The following is a 20,511-nucleotide window of genomic DNA, read 5'->3' on the forward strand; positions in this document are numbered from 1 at the left end:
ACTGAAAAAACCATAGCTTGAACTAGATGGACCTTTGTTGGTAAAGTAATGTCTCTGCTTTTAAATATGCTGTTGGTCATAGCTTTTCTTCCAAGGAGAAAGTGTCTTTTAATTTCATGGCTGCAGACACGATCTGCAATGATTTTGGAGCCCCCCAAAATAACATCTGTCACTGTTTCCACATCTATTTTCCATGAAGTGATGGGACCAAATGCCATGATCTTAGTTTTCTGAATGTTGAGTTTCAAGCTAACCTTTTCACTCTCCTCTTTCACTTTCATCAAGAGGCTTTTTAGTTCTTCTTCACTTTCTGCCATAAGGGTGGTGTCATCTGCATATCTGAGGTTATTGGTATTTCTCCTGGCAATCTTGATTCCAGCTTGTGCTTCATCCAGCCTGGCATTTTGCATAATGTATTCTGTATATAAGTTAAATAAGGGTGACAATATACAGCTTTGATGTACTCCTTTCTCAATTTGGAACCAGTCTGTTGTTCTATGTCCAGTTCTAACTGTTGCTTCCTGACCTGCATACAGATTTCTCAGGAGGCAAGTCAGATGGTCTGGTATTCCCATCTCTTTCTGAATTTTCCACAGTTTGTTGTGATCCACACAGTCAAAGGCTTTGGCATAGTTAATAAAGCAAAGTAGATGTTTTTTCTGGAACTCTATTGATTTTTATATGATCCAGCAGATGTTGGCAATTTGATCTCTGGTTCCTCTGCCTTTTCTAAATCCAGCTTGAACATCTGGAAGTTCATGGTTCATGTCCTGTTGAAGCCTGGCTTTGTGAATTTTGAGCATTACTTTGCTAGCGTGTGAGATGAGTGCAACTGTGCCATAGTTTGAACATTCTTTGGCATTGCCTTTCTTTGGGATTGGAATGAAAACTGACCTTTTCCAGTCCTGTGGCCACTGCTGAGTTGTCCAGATTTGCTGGCATATTGAGTGCAGCACTTTCACAGCATCATCTTTCAGGATTTGAAATAGCTCAACTGGAATTCCATCACCTCCACCAGCTTTGTTCATAGCGATGCTTCATAAGGCCCACTTGACTTCACATTCCAGGATGTCTGGCTCTAGGTGAGTGATCACATCGTCATGGTTATCTGGGTCATGAAGATCTTTTTGTATAGTTCTTCTGGATATTCTTGCCACCTCTTCTTAATATCTTCTGCTTCTGTTAGTCCATACAATTTCTGTCCTTTATTGTGCCGATCTTTGCATGAAATGTCCCCTTGGTATCTCTACTTTTCTTGAAGAGATTTCTAGTCTTTCCCATTCTATTGCTTTTCTCTGTTTCTTTGCATTGATCACTGAGGAAGGCTTTCTTATCTCTGTTTGCTATTCTTTGGAACTCTGCATTCAACATGGGACAGAAATGGACACAGATAGTGTTGGCTTCTTCCTAGCATTCTGTTCTTTGCTGCAACTCCTCCAAATCCTACCCTCTCTTGAGGAATTTAGAAACTTTAAATTATTTTTTAAGCTTGGGAATTTTACAGTTGCACCAAATTCTGTGCTTTTTTTCCAACAGCTTCTTAATAACCAACTAAAATATACCTCAGAGATATTGTAGGTTCCATTCCACAAATTTTGATTTCCCAGTGCATGTAAAAGTTATGTTTACACTATAACTGTAAACATAACTGTTTATTAAGTGTACAGTAGTGTTATGTCTAAAAAAGTTCATATACCTTCATTAAAATTAACTAATTAATTTATTGCTAAAAATTGCTAACCATCATCTGAGCCTTCAGTGAGTTGTAATCTTTTCGCTGGTAGAGGGTTTGAAATACTGCCAAAAAATTACCAAAATATGACACAGAGACATAAAGTGAGCAAATGCTGTTGAAAAAATGGCAACTATAGACTTGCTCAATGTAGGTTGTCACAAACCTTTAACTTGTTCAAAAAAAATGCAGTGTCTGTGAAGCGCAATAAAGTGAGGTCTGCCTGTAGTCTTTTAGACCCTGGGCTTGTTCCTAGGAATGCAGTTATGAAAAGACAGACCCAGCCTAGGCTCTGACAGTGTTTGCAGTAGTCAGGGGCAGCATCCATAGTTTAGAGCCGTAAGTGTTTTGATAGTGGCACACCTGGGGCTTGTCTCTTCACTCCCAACATAGAAGGTCAGGGAGGGAAGTCTTCCTAACAGGTGGGAAATTCATGCAGAACCCAAAGGGTAGTGCTGAGTTAGGCAGAAAGAAGGGCAGGGAATATCCCAGGCTGATGAAAGGAATGTGTAGACAACAACAGCAGTGAGGGAGCACTGAAGTTTGAAGAGACACAGAGGAGCGCTCCTCAGACTTTGGTGTGTATATGAAATCACCTACAGATCGAAATCTGTACATTTCTATTCAGATAGGTCTACCAAAGGGCCTGAGATTCTGCTCCACGTGCTGCAGTGCCGCTGGCCCAACTATCACATTCTGAGTAGCAAGGACAGAAAACAGCTTCAGTGAAAGCTGACTTCCATGCCTTTCTCTTTTCGGCACCCAATGCAGTGCCTGACACAGACGGTGCTCCACCTGAACTGATGGAGCAATATCTCTTGAATAAATGAGGTGTCATCAGTGAAGCTGGAGAGGTTGGGAGGGGCCAGTCATGCAGCCACATTTAAGAGTTTAGAATTTATCTTAAGGGTAGAGGTGGTGGGACCAGAGAGTGGGGTGAGGGGCATTGAGGGGTTTTAAGCAGGGTTTGTTTTTTGTTCAGTCACTAAGTTGTGTCCAACTCTTTGCAACCCCATGGACTGCAGCATGCCAGGCTTCCCTGTCCTTCTCCAAGAGTTGGCTCAAACTCATGTCCATTGAGTCAGTAATGCCATCCAACCATCTCATCCTCTGTTGTCCCCTTCTCCTGCCTTCAAGCTTTCCCAGCATCAGGGTCTTTTCCACTGAGTCAGTTCTTCACATCAGGTGGCCCAAGTATTGGAGCTTCAGCTTCAGCATCAGTTCTTCCAATGAATATTCAAGGTTGATTTCCTTTAGGATTGACTGGTTTGATCTCCTTGTGGTCCAAGGGACTCTCAAGAGTCACCTCTAGCACCACAGTTTGAAAGCATCAACTCTTTGGTGCTCATCCTTCTTTCTGGTCCAACTCTCACATCCATACATGACTACTGGAAAAACCATAGCTTTGACTATACAGACCTTTGTTGGCAAAGTGATGTCTTTGCAGGGTTAATTGTGTATTAATCAGATTTTCATTTCAGAAAGACAACTCCATCAGAGAGTGAAGATGGAATACAACACAGGAGACAGGAGGTGGGGGACTTAAGAATCACCCCAGTGACAAGATGGTTGCGGGCTGCTGAGGGAGGGATGGGGAAGAGGCAATTGAGATGGAGAGGTGTCTGGGAAAATGGGAGGATGCTGAGTGCAGGGACTTTGCTGGTGCTGCCTTCTGATGGGCGAGTATCTAGCACGCAGTCCTCTTGGAGGAGGTACTTGGCACGTGTTTACTGAGTGACTTTAAAGGAACCTGATATTTACCAAGAAACGAATGGGTGACCAATGAGTGACTCAGAGCAAGCACTTCAGAGCCAAGGAGCAAGCTGTGTGAGGCTGAACTGACCAGCAGTGGCCTGGGAGGAACAGATTGAACAGAGATGGGTGGGAGGAGGGGAAGGAGGAGGCCCAGCTTGTGGCTTCTTTGACAATTTGTAGTTCAGTAGCTCGAAACCGTCAGCATTGTAAAGCTGTTCAGAGTCCCCTGAAGAAAAAGTCATTCCTTTGAGATTTTAAAATGTGAAATGTCATTATTTAAAGGAATGTTTTTTCTCTGAAATTTAAATTTGTGATGGGTTAGTCTCTAAGTCACGTCTGACTCTTTGAAACCCTATGGACTGCAACCCACCAGGCTCTTCTGTCTGTGGAGTTTCCCAGGTAAGAATACTGGAGTGGTTGCCATTTCCTTTTCCAGGGGATCTTCCTGATCCAGGGATCAAACTCAGGTTTCCTGCATTGGAGGCAGATTCTTTACAGACACCAGGGAAGCTGGAAAACACATACGAAGGCTTAAAGAAGAAAATCAATCACCCCAAAGACTCAAAGACTCCAAGAAATGCTACTATACCTTACGCTTTTTGGTGTTTTGTCTTGCAGATGTTACATAATTGAAACTTTTTACATGTATGCAATATGAAATCATACCTTTAATCTTTTATCATGAAAACATCATAAAAATATCCTTATAAAAATACCCCATAAATATAATTTAGAAGGAATTTTATTAATACTTCCTTTATTGTTGCATATTTATGAACTCTAGATTTTCTTGATTAAACAAAGTGCTGGCATGAAAATCTTTGTGCAAAGGTATTATTTGACATTCTGAAATATTTCCTAGAAGTTGAAAATTACTGTGTCAAAGAATGTGAACCAAGGTTCCTGAGACATTTTGCCAAATAGTGTTTCAGAATTGAACTTATTTCCAAGTTCACTTGCAGACTGTGTCTGACTCATTGAACTGCTCCAGCATTGAATCATTTCAAAAGATCAAATTGCCTACAATTACAGTTTTTTTTTTAACAAGTATTTTTAATGCAAGTACGATTGAAGCATTTTTTCTTATTTAATATCCATTTAAAATTACTTTTTATATTAATTGTTCAGATTCTTTGCCATATGTTCTACTTAATTCTTATGATTTTCTCATTGGTTTTCCTCATAAACTTTTAATAAATTGGTTTGTGTCCCCCCCCCCCACCTCCCACCCCCCATTAGTATTTGCAAGGACAACTTTGTAGAAGAGATCTACTATTGACAGGCGTTCATGTTCTTGTTACCTTTGGGGCAGTTGGGAATAATTAGCAGAAGGCTTCATGGTGTGTTTTGGAATGAGTGTGTGGAATACTATTATGTATCTTGGAGACTGGCTTATATGAAAGGTTTCTTTCTATCTATTGGGCAGTCTATCCAGTAAACCTGGGCCTTTTGGTATTGCTATACATTTTGTATCATTCCTTAACTCATTCTCAGTATGCTGGATGAGTGTCTTACATTAGTGACAGTCATCATTCATGAACTCATTTAGCAAATAATTAGGTGGTCATTTTTGTGCTGGTCAGTTAGTTTCTTCATTTTTCAAGGAAGAAAGTTAAGAAGTATTAGCCATGAGTGAAAGTACTCCACCCTCAGGACAACGCTCCCCAGCATGTGACTAACTCTGCAACTCATGGTGTGACTGGAAGCCCGGGTTTGGAAGCCTTGGATCAGCTTCTCCAGCAGAGAAGCGCAGGAAAAGGCAGCTTAGAGCCAGGAGAAGCTGCCAGCCAGTCCTTCTTGATTACCTACTGCAGGCCTGTGGGTTTGAACCAAAGAGATCCACATGTGAGAAACCAACTCTGCCTTGAGGGGGTGGCAGTCTAGTTGTGAAGACAAATCATCGCTTGCCTAGTTTGCCAACAGATTGTCATTTTTTTTTTTTCCAATTCATTTTTGACTGCTCTGGGTCTTCATTGCTGCGCTCGGGCTGCTCCTGAGTCACGGTGCGCAGGCTTCTCGTTGTGGCGGCTTCTCTTGCTGCTGAGCACTCAAGGGTATGCACACATTTCGGTAGCTGTGGCTCCTGGGCTCGTGGGCTCAGTAGTTGTAGCGCACAGGCTTAGTTGCCCTGAGGCATGTAGAGTCTTCCTGGACCAGGAATCGAACCTGTGTCCCCTGCATTGGTAGGCAGATCCTTTACCACTGGACCTCCACGGTGGTTACCACTGTGACCACCACCAACAGACCGTTCGTTTATTTATTCAGTACTAGAAGTTGTTTGAGCATTCTTTGGCATTGCCTTTCTTTGGGATTGGAATGAAAACTGACCTTTTCCAGTCCTGTGGCCACTGCTGAGTTTTCCAAATTTGCTGGCATATTGAGTGCAGCACTTTCACAGCATCATCTCTCAGGATTTGGAATAGCTCAACTGGAATTCCATCACCTCCACTAGCTTTGTTCGTAGTGATGCTTTCTAAGGCCCACTTGACTTCACATTCCAGGATGTCTGGCTCTAGGTCAGTGATCACACCATCGTGATTATCTGGGTCGTGAAGATCTTTTTTGTACAGTTCTTCTGTGTATTCTTTTTTTTCTTCTTCTTCTGTGTATTCTTACCACCTCTTCTTAATATCTTCTGCTTCTGTTAGGTCCATACCATTTCTGTCCTTTATCGAGCCCATCTTTGCATGAAATATTCCCTTGGTATCTCTGATTTTCTTGAAGAGATCTCTAGTCTTTCCCATTCTGTTTTCCTCTATTTCTTTGCATTGATCGCTGAGGAAGGCTTTCTCTGTTTGCTATTCTTTGGAACTCTGCATTCAGATGCTTTTATCTTTCCTTTTCTCCTTTGCTTTTTTTCGCTTCTCTTCTTTTCACAGCTATTTGTAAGGCCTCCCCAGACAGCCATTTTGCTTTTTTGCATTTCTTTTCCATGGGGATGGTCTTGATCCCTGTCTCCTGTACAATGTCATGAACCTCAGTCCATAGTTCATCAGGCACTCTATCTATCAGATCTAGTCTCTTAAATCTATTTCTCACTTCCACTGTATAATCATAAGGGATTTGATTTAGGTCATACTAGAATGGTCTAGTGGTTTTCCCTACTTTCTTCAATTTAAGTCTGAATTTGGCAATAAGGAGTTCATGATCTGAGCCACAGTCAGCTCCTGATCTTGTTTTTGTTGACTGTATAGAGCTTCTCCATCTTTGGCTGCAAAGAATATAATCAATCTGATTTCGGTGTTGACCATCTGGTGATGTCCGTGTGTAGAGTCTTCTCTTGTGTTGTTGGAAGAGGGTGTTTGCTATGACCAGTGTGTTCTCTTGGCAGAACTCTATTAGTCTTTGCCCTGCTTCATTCTGTATTCCAAGGCCAAATTTGCCTGTTACTCCAGGTGTTTCTTGACTTCCTACTTTTGCATTCCAGTCCCCTATAATGAAAAGGACATCTCTTTTGGGTGTTAGTTCTAAAAGGTCTTGTAGGTCTTCACAGAACCGTTCAACTTCAGCTTCTTCAGCGTTACTGGTTGGGGCATAGGCTTGGATTACTGTGATATTGAATGGTTTGCCTTGGAAACGAATAGAGATCATTCTGTCGTTTTTGAGATTGCATCCAAGTACTGCATTTTGTACTCTTTTGTTGACCATGATGGCTACTCCATTTCTTCTAAGGGATTCCTGCCCGCAGTAGTAGATATAATGGTCATCTGAGGTAAATTCACCCATTCCAGTCCATTTCAGTTCGCTGATTCCTAGAATGTTGACGTTCACTCTTGCCATCTCTTGTTTGACCACTTCCAATTTGCCTTGATTCATGGATCTGACATTCCAGGTTCCTATGCAATACTGCTCTTTACAGCATCGGACCTTGCTTCTATTACCAGTCACATCCACAACTGGGTGTTTTTTTTGCTTTGGCTCCATCCCTTCATTCTGTCTGGAGTTATTTCTCCACTGATCTCCAGTAGCATATTGGGCACCTACTGACCTGGGGAGTTCCTCTTTCAGTATCCTATCATTTTGCCTTTTCATACTGTTCATGGGGTTCTCAAGGCAAGAATATGGAAGTGGTTTGCCATTCCCTTTTCCAGTGGACCACATTCTGTCAGACCCCTCCACCATGACCCGCCCATCTTGGGTGGCCCCACGGGCATGGCTTAGTTTCACTGAGTAAGACAAGGCTGTGGTCCTAGTGTGGTTAGATTGACTAGTTTTCTGTGAGTATGGTTTCAGTGTGTCTGCCCTCTGATGCCCTCTTGCAACACCTACCGTCTTACTTGGGTTTCTCTTACCTCGGATGTGGGGTATCTCTTCATGGCTGCTCCAGCAAAGCGCAGCTGCTGCTCCTTACCTTGGATGAGGGGTATCTCCTCACTGCCACCCCTTCCTCACCTACCGGACAATTGCAGTCATCTCACATGCTAGTAAAGTAATGTTCAAAATTCTCCAAGCAGGCTTCAGCAATACATGAACCGTGAACTTCCTGATGTTCAAGCTGGTTTTAGAAAAGGTAGAGGAACCAGAGACCAAATTGCCAATATCCACTGGATCATCAAAAAAGCAAGAGAGTTCCAGAAAAACATCTATTTCTGCTTTATTGACTATACCAAAGCCTTTGACTGTGTGGATCACAATAAACTGTGGAAAATTCTGAAAGAGATGGGAATACCAGACCACCTGACCTGCCTCTTGAGAAACTTGTATGCAGGTCAGGAAGCAACAGTTAGAACTGGACATGGAACAACAGACTGGTTCCAAGTAGGAAAAGGAGTACGTCAAGGCTGTATATTGTCACCCTGTTTATTTAACTTATATGCAGAGTACATCATGAGAAACGCTGGACTCGAAAAAACACAAACTGGAATCAAGGTTGCTGGGAGAAATATCAATAACCTCAGATATGCAGATGACACCACCCTTATGGCAGAAAGTGAAGAGGAACTCAAAAGCCTCTTGTTGAAGGTGAAAGAGGAGAGTGAAAAAGTTGGCTTAAAACTCAACATTCAGAAAACGAAGATCAAAAAAAAAAAAAAAAAAAGAAAACGAAGATCATGGCATCTAGTCCCATCACTTCGTGGGAAATAGATGGGGAAAAAGTGGAAACAGTGTCCGACTTTATTTTTATGGGCTCTAAAATCACTGCAGATGGTGACTGCAGCCATGAAATTAAAAGACGTTTACTCCTTGGAAGGAAAGTTATGACCAACCTAGATAGCATATTCAGAAGCAGAGACATTACTTTGCCAACAAAGGTCTGTCTAGTCAAGGCTATGGTTTTTCCAGTGGTCATGTATGGATGTGAGAGTTGGACTGTGAAGAAAGCTGAGTGCCAAAGAATTGATGCTTTTGAACTGTGGTGTTGGAGAAAACTCTTGAGAGTCCCTTGGACTGCAAGGAGATCCAACCAGTCCATTCTGAAGGAGACCAGCCTTGGGATTTCTTTGGAGGGAATGATTTTGAAGCTGAAACTCCAGTACTTTGGCCACCTCATGCGAAGAGTTGACTCATTGGAAAAGACTCTGATGCTGGGAGGGATTGGGGGCAGGAGGAGAAGGGGACGACAGAGGATGAGATGGCTGGATGGCATCACTGACTTGATGGACATGAGTCTGAGTGAACTCCGGGAGTTGGTGATGGACAGGGAGGCCTGGCGCGCTGTGAATCATGGGCTTGCAAAGAGTCGGACACGACTGAGTGACTGAAGTGAACTGAAATGAGAAACTGTTTATATATAAGGGATATTGATCCTAAATCACACATATATTGAAAGCTATTTTGCCTATTAAATTTTTTCTTTTTAATTAAAGACTTTTAAAATACCATATCTGTTGTTGTTCATTTGTTCAGTCATGTCCAACTCTTTGCAACCCTATGGACTGCAGCACGCCAGGCTTCCCTGTCCTTCACTGTCTCCCAGAGTTGGCTCAAATTCATGTCCATTGAGTCAGTGATGCCATCCAAGCATCTCATCCTCTGTCTTCCCCTTCTCGTGCCTTCAGTCTTTCCCAGAATCAGGGTCTTTTCCAATGAGTCAGTTCTTCCCATCAGGTGACCGAAGTGCTGGAGTTTCAGCTTCAGCATCTGTCCTTGCAATGAATAATCAGGACTGATTTTCTTTAGGATGGACTGGTTGGATCTCCTTGCAGTCCAAGGGACCCTCGAGTCTTCTCTGATACCAACTTTAAATTTTTTTCTTTTTGATTAAAGACTTTTAATACCATATGTAAGTGTAAAATGTTCGTCACTCCTTTTCTTTACGGTTCTAACCTTTATATAACACTCAGGAAGCTCTTCTCCTTGCCTAAATAATAAAAATACTCTCCCATTTTCCCTTCTGGTACTTTTATAGCACTATTTGTTATCATCAATCTCTTTCTTTCCAATTTGAAATGCTCTTTTTTAAAACGCTAAATGCTCACATTCATGTGTTTGTGTCTGTCCTCTTTTTTTTTAGGAATCTTTTTGTAACTTATGAGCTTTGTGAGTTTGGTTAAAGTGCCTTCCCACTTGGGTTCTCTATATTTAAGTGAAAGATAATGTCACAGTAACAGTTCTACCTCACAGAGTTGTGAAAAGTAAACCATGATGTGTCAGGGTTTGGCCCCATGGTAAGCACTCAGTAAATTATATTATTGTTTTCATTTTTGCTTATTTTAGGGTCAAGCCACTGGCTTCTAATTACTATAGTAAGTAATCCCTGTCACTAGTTTTCTCTTCAAAAATTTCTTGGCTGTTCTTCCACCTTTATTTTTCTATTTGAATTGAATGTCAATTCATCAAGCTCTGAGAAAAACAAATGAAAAAAGAAACAATTGAGATTCTGATTGAAATTGCATTCAATTTATATATTAAAAGAAGAGGTTTGACATCTTACAGAACTGAATCTTCTCCTCTATAAACAGTGTAACTCTCTCCTTTATTGAGGTTTTGTTTTTTGCTCTTTAATCAAATTTAAATTACATTGAGACTTAAGCATTGCATTTTCTAGCTTTTCCCTTGTTATGCTTGAGACTGGCCCTTTTCCTGAGGAACAGGTGAAGGCAGCTTTGGATTTTCATTAAACTCCTTAAGATACATTCTCTTTTACAGTCATATAAACACCCCTGGGAGGTGAGATTGAACATTTCAAACTTATAGATGAGGAAAGAAGGAAGGAAAGTAATAGTTTTATATATCCATGTATCAGGCATTTCAACTTAATCTAAAGTCAATCTGTAGTTCAGACAGTAAAGAATCTGCATGCAATGCCAGAGACCCGGGTTTGATCCCTGGGTGGGGAAGATCCCCTGGAGAAGGAAATGGCAAGCCACTCCAGTATTCTTGTTTGGAGAATCCCATGGACAGAGGAGCCTGGCAGGCTACAGTCCATAGGGTCGCAAAGAGTCGGACAGGACTATGACACACTAAAGTAGATCTAACGTACATCTACTGTGTTACACCAAAGTAGTAGGTCTACTACACTAAAGTAGACTAACACGCTGAAGTAGGTCCATTATCCCCGTTTTACAAATGAGGAAACTGATTCTGAGAGAAGTTCAGGTGACATGGCCAAAGCATACAATACGTCAAGGTGGGGCTCAAACAGAGGGTTTGGGATTCTGAATGAGATGTCCTAAAGACTAGTGGTCACTGCTTCCCCTATCCTGTCTCATCGTCTCACACTTGTTGTTTGTCTCAGGAAAGTTGACCAAAACTTTGCTGGTCTGTTTCCCGGGGCAGACTGCTCTTCTCTAGTTTCTGGACTCGTCCCAGTGGCCCAGCACGTGCAGCCCTTCCCAAGAGCCAGTCACAGTGGCTTGGTGGGTTCTGTTGCGTTCAAATGTGACTGGGGGCTTCACAGATGGTGCTAGTGGTAGAGAACCCACCTGCTAGGACAGGAGACATAAGAGACGTGTGTTCGATCCCTGGGTCAGGAAGATCCCCTGGAGAAGCAAATGGCTACCCACTCCAGTATTCTTGCCCGGAGAATCCCATGGACAGAAGAGCCTGGCAGGCTACAGTCCACAGGGTCTCAAAGAGTCAGACATGACTAAGTGACTTAGCATGCACACATGTCATCTAAATTTGAATGTGGCCTGGATGTCTAGCTATGGAAAGTGCCTGGAAGGATGTCCAGGGTTGGAGGGAGACTGATGGAGGCTAAAAATCCTGTCATACACCTGCACCTTGCTGTTTTGCTATCTGACTGTTGTGGTTGAGAGGCTCTATAGTGAGATTAGGTTGTCAGGTTCATTAGTGCACAACGCAAGGGAGCAACATAAGGGGTGACCATCACAGAGTGGCCAGAAGGAGCAGCCTAACCTGGAACGGCCCTTCCACTGCGCGTCCTCAGCCAGGAAAGAGCTGCAGCCTTTGCCACCAGTGGGATGTGTTTCTCCTGGATTTGTGTATTGATCTTCCTTTAATAGAAAGTTTATTATTGACCCTTGGTTCTTTTCACAGAAAAAAACATTAAGTACTTGCTTTTTTTGGTTTTCCCATGGTAGCCACTTGGGTGAGGAGGCAGAATTTTAACCTCTTGCTGATTTTGTGTGTGTGTGTGTGTGTGTGTGTGTGTGTGTATTTGTGCACACATTGTCTCTCTTGTATCTTGAGGGAATAAATCCTGCTCTAGAATCTGGGCTCTAGAAGAGGTCCCCAGAGGCCAACTGCTCAGGCCTCTGCCCCCAGACAGGTCTTCATCTGAATGGAGACAAAACATTTCTGAATATACCCTGGGTGCATCTGGAGGGTGTAAGGGAACCTGAGTGGGTGGGGCTCTAGACTCTGGATATTTCATGTTTGCTTGAAAGAGCTGTTTCCCATATTGAGACTTTGAGTAACATTTCATTAGCTAAAAATGCTTCACTCCTATGAAGTGAAAGGTTGAAATGACTGGTCTGTGCTACCTAGGAGGGACTCATATATTCTCTTTTGGAAAAATTTCAGAAATGAAAAATTTGAACCCATTCTTCTTGCTTTCCTAGATTTTTTGGCTAGTGATAATCTGGGGGAGAGAGAGAGAGGCAGGTCTGAGTAACTGGAAGTAGGATGTCTTTCTTTGAAATTCAGCAGGAATTCCTAGAGCTTGTTGGGCTTCCACAGCTCCAGGCTGGCACCTCCTGGAGCTGAGCAGCATAGTCGCCTCATGTGACCCCGTGGGTAACACTGCTCTGGATGGTACTGGACTGGGGATGTTGGACCATGAGACAGGAAGAGATCAGGCCTCCTGCCCTTGGAGCCTGCTGTTGTTGTTCATTGCTAAGTCATGTCTGACTCTTTTGCGACTCCATGGACTGTAGCCCACCAGGCTCCTCTGTCCATGGGGTTTCCCAGGCAAGAGTACTGGAGCAGCTTGCCATTTCCTTCTCCAGGGGATCTTCCCAACCCAGAGATCGAACCCATGTCTCCTGCATTGGCAGGCGGATTCTTAACCATGAGCTATCAGGGAGCCCTAAAGAAATGGTCCTTAACTGTTAAGGTTTGATGGGGGTCAGTGCACAGCATTGTCTTTCCCTGCCCATGATCAGAAGCAATTGAGAGAAATTCAGGCCTCAGTTCAGTTCAGTTCAGTCGCTCAGTCGTGTCCAACTCTTTGTGACCCCATGAATCACATCAGGAAGGTTCAAATATCACCTTTATGACTGGTAAATCTGATCCTAGAGGATGTATTTTATATCTATGGGAAGGTGAGTTTTAAAAAGTGAATACTAGAATCAGACAGACTTATCCACCCAACACAGCTGCTGACTAAAAAAAATTAGTCACAGTCTGAAAGTAGAGAGTTATTTTATTTGGTGGGAATGTTAGGGACTCCAAGTCCAGGAGGCAGAATCTCAGTAGTCCTGAGAAAATTGGTCCGAGGATGTGGGAGTGGGAGTCAGGTTATATATAAATTCACAACAAAGAGGGCAGGGAGTCTGAACATCAAAGATTACTGCTAAATTGTAAGGAAAACCAAATATCAAGCTAAGGGATTTAGCGTTCTTCTATGTAAGAGAAGATGCAAGCTCTGGGCTCACTGAGTTCATTCCGTTCATATGTACCTAAGCTATCGAGGGCCAAACCCTGTTTTTTTATTTTTATTTTTTTTGATTTCTCACATCCTGCCTCCACTAAGCTCTTCAGCTCTTCAGCAATCACTATTAGGGGTGACGGCATTTGCTAGATTGCAGACCCTTTTGGGAGCCTTCATCTACTCAGATGGTAAAGAATTCTCCTGCCAATGCAGGAGACCCAGGTTCAGTCCCTGGGTTGGGAAGATCTCCTGGGAAAAGGAATAGCTACTCACTCCAGTATTCTTGCCTGAGAAATCCCGTGGACAGAGGAGACTGGCGGGCTACAGTCCACGGGGTCACAAAGATTCAGACACGGTTGAGTGACTAACACTTTCATTCACATATGGTGGCTTGGAAACGTTGATGGCTGTGACATTTCTTGCCCACCGATATGGCAGGAAATATTTCATTTCACACAGGTAACACGAGAGAACCACAGTCTTCTCCTGCTGGCTATCCCCCTGCCCTCTGACCTCTCCCCTAACATTTATAGAATGGGGAAATAGAGTAGAATGCTCCCTAATCTCTTAAGACAGCAGAGGAGAAAAAGTGGCCAGGTTACACACGTCCAGTTCTTATCACCCATATTGCCAACCCAGGGGAAAGGTCTGGAGTGTTACAGTGAAAGATGTCCCTCCACAAAAAACACCAGGTATGGGAAAAGGAGGGCTTCCCTGATGGCTCAGATGGTAAAGGATCTGCCTGCAACGCAGGAGACCTGAGTTTTATCCGTGAGTTGGGAAGATCCCCTGGAGTAGAGGACGGCTACCCACTCCAGTATTCTTGCCTGGGAAATCCCTTGGACCAGGTTCCCGCCTTCAACAAGCCCAGGTGATCAGCTGGAGAGGAACTCTTAAAGTAATAGATACTGACTATATGAATTTTTGGCACAAGAAACAAATTTAGATATTGAAAAGGAATGATCAGAATAGCACATGTTTAGTCAGGGAACATTTCTGGAAGGAAGCAATGGGCCATTTGGTAGAGAGATGGGCTCATAGCTTTAAAGATAAAGAAATGGGGGGAAGTTCTTGAGGAGCTTGAACTATGGTAAAATGAAAAAGGCCTCCCAACATGACAAATACAGTGGCTCTCGTGTGACCTGGGAGATGTGAATTAGTGTCAGCAGTCTAAGTGGTCATAAAGATTAGATGGCACAGCCCCGTGGACGGCCCACGGTGGCAGCTGTGAAGGGAGTGGTTCTGGGGATTCCAGCGAGACCAGGCTCCTGGCGTGAGACAGCGTGAGTGCAGGGCCTCTCTTCTGACTTATTACTGGTTTGATAAATCGGGTGTGCTTTCTCATTTACCCAGCTGAAAGAATATAGCTTTTAGCTTAGTTTTCTTTAGAGCAAAAAGAAAAGTGTTTTGTTTTTGTTTTTCTCTTTGTTATATCAGCTAGTATGCAACTGAGAGCTGTGTGTACATAGGCTCAATTTTTCTTGAGTTTTCTGTTTAATTGAAAGTGGGTTAAAATCCACTTTAGGTTCTAAGGAGCATCCTGGGAGGAATAGTAACACAGGCCTTCCAAAAACCATGGATAATTCAGAGACCATATATTTCTTAATTTTGGAATTACTCTGTGATTTTTTTTTTTTCTTTTCTGGTTGTGCCATGCAACTTGTAGGATCTTAGTTCCCCAACCAGGGATCCAACCCTGGGCCTTGGCAGTGAAAGCATGGAGTCCTAATGACTGGACTGCCAAAAACTCCTAATTTTTGTAAGGTGGACTTTTTTTCTTTCAAAACACATTTTTCTTAGGGTGACATTATGGTGTATTCTAAGAATACCCAGAAACTGGTAGGTATAAAGGGAAGGGACAATAGAGATTTAAAATGAACTGTGGATGAATATATAGACAGTCAAAATTTAAGAAGAACGTAGTCCTGTCTGATCCATTTGCTGCCTGTTTGACCATACATGGTGGGGTTATTCATACTTACATATGAACAAGTAGCAGATATATGAGCTTGTTGCCATTAAGTTAAATTGATTAATCCAAGTGTTAATCAGAGATGTCTGTCTGTCCGTGTCATATAGTAGAGTTTGTTACGACTATAGGCAGAGAGATCTCGGTGACCAATTGAGAATGTTTTCCACCTGCCTGCTGTCTCCTAAAATAAAACAATAAAAAAAAACAATAAAAAAATAAAATAAAACAATAAAATAAAAATAAAACAAAATAAAACAAATGCTGAGCCCAGTGCCTTGTGCAAAGGAAGCGTCCCGAAGACTTAACGTGGAGAAATATCTACTGTATTTCAGTTTAAAAGAGGTTATAAAATGGTATGTAAAGCAATATCCCAGCCAAATAGTTGTTTAGTTCTGTTAAGCCAGATGCTGTTTTAGGAGCTGGGTACAAGAACTGGGTGGGGTGAAGCTACCGTTGCTTTGTGCTGCATTTGGTTTTGTTACACAGGAGAGACTGGTGCATCTTGCTCTGATGTCCTCAATAGATAGAAAACATCTATTTCTTTTCCTTATTTTTTTGGGGGGGGAGCCAGAGACTAATTTTGTGCAGGTATTTGTCCATAGATTTCTGAGTAGGTGACCTCTCTGAGAGGTCAGTCACATGAACTCGGCTCATCTTCTCCTTCTGGGGTTTAGGGCAGTGCTTTGAGAGAGCTCATTTATTCCTCCCTCTGGAGACCTCCCTTTCTGGGGAAGCCTTGGCTGGGAGAATCATTGTGGTGATTTTCCTCCTTTCTCAGTCTGTCCTCTTTTGCCATCGTGTTGAACCTTTGAGATTTTTATTCTGGGAAGAAAGACTTAGAAACACAGTTTCTAGCCTACGGTGAATTAAGCATTTGAGTCATATGGGTTCCCAAACCAAATTTTGGCACCGGAGTCTTTAGTAATGGAAATTTGAGTTTTGTGGTCTGCTGACCATGGATGGCTCTACCCAACTGGCCCCCACTCCTGGCTTCGTCTCTATATGCTCTAAGGTAAGTCTTTAGGTCTCTGTGCCTTAGTTACTTCCATAAGATCAGGAGGGATTTCCAACCCATTTTCTAACCATTTGACAAGGATTAAGAAATCTGTACTTACAGAATTATTTGAACAGGAGAACCTCCTCCACTGAGTAGTTACTATGAAACTTTTATTCCAGCAAGAAGAAAAATTAGTGGTATAAAACCCCAGAACCTGAAGGAACGAAGCCATTCAAAAAATGAATTGATGTTTGTACTGATTGGTTCCCAAGTCCTTATGTTAGTCCCTCTAATGAGAGTGCAAATTACTGACCAACCTTTTGGTATTTCTTTCAGGGACACCTGTGTGGTTCTTTGTGAAAATTGCTCCAATTCGAAACGAACAGGATAAAGTGGTTTTATTTCTTTGCACTTTCAGTGACATAACCGCTTTCAAACAGCCGATTGAAGATGATTCATGTAAAGGTTTGTAATTCTGATTTGTACAAATACTTTTAAACCTTTTTTGTTTTTGCCTATAGTGTGACTCTTTGTTACAGAGAATTTGAGGTTGCCACAGCAGTCTCTGAACAAGGACCAAGATTTAAACTTTAATTTGTGTTGGGTAAAGCATTGTATCATTCTTGAATGCATTGAGGGGAAAGAAAGTGAGGAAAAACAGCTTTGGTTAGGAAGGCATTTTAGTCAGTTTCATACCTCTGTAGATTAACCCTTTCCAAGTAGACAGAAGAAGGTAATTGGGCACCTCTGGTTAGGAAGGCATTTTAATCAGTTTCATACCTCTGTAGATTAACCCTTTCCAAGTAGACAGAAGAAGGTAATTGGGCGCCTCTGGTTAGGAAGGCATTTTAGTCAGTTTCATACCTCTGTAGATTAACCCTTTCCAAGTAGACAGAAGAAGGTAATTGGGCACCTCTGGTTAGGAAGGCATTTTAGTCAGTTTCATACTTCTGTAGATTAACCCTTTCCAAGTAGACAGAAGAAGGTAATTGGGCGCCTCTGCTATCTTTGGGACCTTTGCGGGTTTTCACGTGGCAGATGTCAGTTACCCAAATGAGCAGCTCGTGACCACATTCATCTTACTTCTATATACGCTTCTTTAAATTTGAGTTCTAGCATTTTCAGAGTGTTAAAGCAGATTTTAGCACATCGCTACCTCTGTGGTTGATTCAGTCTGTGGCTGGTTAATTCATTGGAAACACGACATTAATGAGGCCAGTGTCTTCGGTAACATTCCCATATGGGTCATTTAATCAGCTCGGGAACCACAGATTTTAGCACTCACCTCAGCCGTATCACATACACGTATTGTTTGAATAACACTGGGGACCTAGGAGAGGAGACAGCTCAGGATTTCTAGAACAGTGATACTCCTGAAGTGGTCCAGCCCATCAGGCTGTCAAACCCAGAAGTCTGGAATTAGGAGGTGTCAGAGCACTCTTTTCCAAGATAGCCAAGAGGCCAGGAGCTCTTTCTCGTGGCAGTATTTCCTGGCTGGGTGGCTGATTTTCCAGCTCTACCTGAGACCCTGCTCCTTGCATTTTCTGAGATGCAGCAGAGAGATAGGTGTGAAGTTCAAGGGAGAGTAAAACTGGAGCATGTTATCCTTGACATGACAAAACTGTGATTGTTAAGTGGCAAGAAAGGAAGAAATAAAAAGCTTTCCATGGCTGCTCCTCTGGGGCTGTGTCCTCTGAGGGCATATAAAGTCCTACCACGTTTGGACGCTCCTTTTTATAGAGTTCAGAGCACAGTGCTGTGCATGCCACTGCATCCTTTTTTTTTTTTTTTTTTTACTATCTATAGCTCAATAAATCAACAACAGCCTGCCTTTGGGTTTCAAGACCAGAGCAGATGTAAATAAAATCTCTCCACTTGTCTCAGCCTCCCGCAGTCTCCTTTCTTCCTGCAGATTTGTGACTCCCTGATTTCTGGTTTCTGACTTGAAGATTTCTCAGTGCAGTAGCCATCACCGGGTGACAGGCTCACTCGTGATGAGTGTCATCCTGTTACCATCTAGAAAGGCTGTTCGCTTTTTTAACTGGGTAAACACATAAATAGCATTTTAAAGATAATCTGATATTTTGACACTTATTTTTGCAAGTTTTCTCAGAAAAATGTGAACTAGGGGATGCAGTCGAGTCAGAATGTTTTCTTATCATCACCACTGGAACATTTTCAGGTGATGTGAAGGGATTGTTTAGCAGGAAGGGCTGAGTCAACTTAGAGCACCCCCCACGGGGCGGGGGTCCACATGGCATTCTCGGGGAGCCTGAAAGAAGAGATAAATCAGACTGATGCAGGGAGACTCACTGAGGTTTATTTTTCAGGCATAAAATGCTCCACTTCATTTGTCCTGCCTCATTCATGCCTTTCCCTTGTGCATACAAGTTTGTGTACACACACGCACACCCTATTCCCTGTTAGCCAAGGGAACCAGATATTAATTCTCTTTGTCCATGAAATACATAGGAGTAATACGCAGCTTGCTTCCTAAAAATTTAAAATATACACATGTATGCACAGACACACAAGTACACACTCTTTGTCCCTCAATATAAGAATGCAGATAGTGGATCATGTTTAATGTTTCCTCCAAGACAGGACTTTATAAGCCTGTCCACTTCAAATGCTATGGCAGATATGTTTAGACTTTCCCGCTCGTCATGTCACCATGCCCCTGACCCACATGGATTTGGTGGTCTGTTCAGGACGAGGTCAGATTTTATACTAGTCTGTTGATGATGGAAGAACATGATAATTCTCCAGGCCTTGTTCGTTGTAAGTCTATAAACTGCAGTTCTGGCTGCAAGGGTCCAATATAACGGTGGGAAAACATTTTGTAGATGGAAAATACACTGCCATGGGACTGGGTGATTCTCCTGACTTGACATTTGTCCTTGGAAGTGTTCTCACGTTGCGAGATTCCAGCCGGTCCAGCTGCGCTTTCAGTGCAACACCTCAATTAGCATAAAAAGTCTGAGTGTTGGTGACCCAGGCTTGCATAGAATGCATCTTAAAAAAAAAAAGATGTATTTATTTTTGGCCACGCTGAGTCTTTGTTGCTGCACGGGCGTTTCTCTAACTGCGCTGAGCGGAACGTCTCTCTAGTTGTGGTGTGAGCTCGTTGTGATGGCTTCTCTTGCTGCGGAGCACGGGCTCTGCTGCGTGTGGGCCTCGGTGGTGGTAGCAGGTGGGCTCCATCGTTGCATTTTCTGGGCTCCACATTGTAGGCTCAATAGTTGCAGCACATGGTCTTGGCTGCTTCATGGCATGTGGGATCTTCCTGGACTAGGGCTCAAGCCCATGTACCCCGCATTGGCAGGCAGATTCTTTACCACTCAGCCACCACGGAAGCCCATAGAATTCACTTTTGAGCTGTAATGGAAGGACGGATAATTGAAACCCCCAGAAAATCCCCAGGTATTTGCTCCTTAGCATAGCAATATGAGATGTTTTCCCATTAAAGTCAGCTATGCTTAAATTGTCTTTAAAATGACTTCATTTTTTCTGATGGCTTTGTGCCTAATTTGGGGGCTTAGGAGTGGGATGGGTGTATCCTACAGTAATTTGAGAAGCCAGTTGGTGCCTGACATTTTCCCATGAACAGCCCACAAAGGGGAGAACACATAGGATCATTGGTGATAGACTGTTTTAGCATCTGACACAAAGTAACTCCCCTTTGCGCCTAAGCTCCAATCACGTGATGGGCCCTGGTTCCGCTCTAAGCCCCCTCCTTTATTTAGTGTATCAGTTCTCATGACCCTTTTCATGAATTATCTAGACCCCTGATTGCCTCATCTCTTCTTTCCTGTTTACCTTTTGGCTGTTTCCCTTGTTCTCTGATAAAAAAAGTGCCCACAAATGGCATGGAGCAAGGGGATGAGAGCCAAGCTAGGTTTGCTGTTTGGTAACAGCTCTAGTGTGTGTGCATGTGTGTGTGTTTAAAGGCTGAAGGAGAGAGTAGGTGGGAATTCTTGGTTGAAATGAGACTCAGGGACATGCTGGGGTTTCATTTGTTCCCCATCTCTTGCTTTTCTGTTACTGTGGGTAATTGG

At 42.8% G+C, this 20,511-nt stretch overlaps 1 protein-coding gene across 2 annotated transcripts in view; it reads left to right on the forward strand.

Annotated features, from left to right (window-relative positions):
- KCNH1 (potassium voltage-gated channel subfamily H member 1) overlaps positions 1-20,511 on the forward strand; it is a 441,293-nt gene that overhangs the window by 37,645 nt on the left and 383,137 nt on the right. For both annotated transcript variants that reach the window (NM_174372.2, XM_024976030.2), the window contains 1 exon segment: positions 16,790-16,918. In NM_174372.2, the coding sequence (NP_776797.1) occupies positions 16,790-16,918 (129 nt within the window).

The sequence above is a fragment of the Bos taurus genome, chromosome 16, assembly GCF_002263795.3.
Source record: "Bos taurus isolate L1 Dominette 01449 registration number 42190680 breed Hereford chromosome 16, ARS-UCD2.0, whole genome shotgun sequence".
Taxonomy (NCBI): Eukaryota; Metazoa; Chordata; class Mammalia; order Artiodactyla; family Bovidae; genus Bos; species Bos taurus.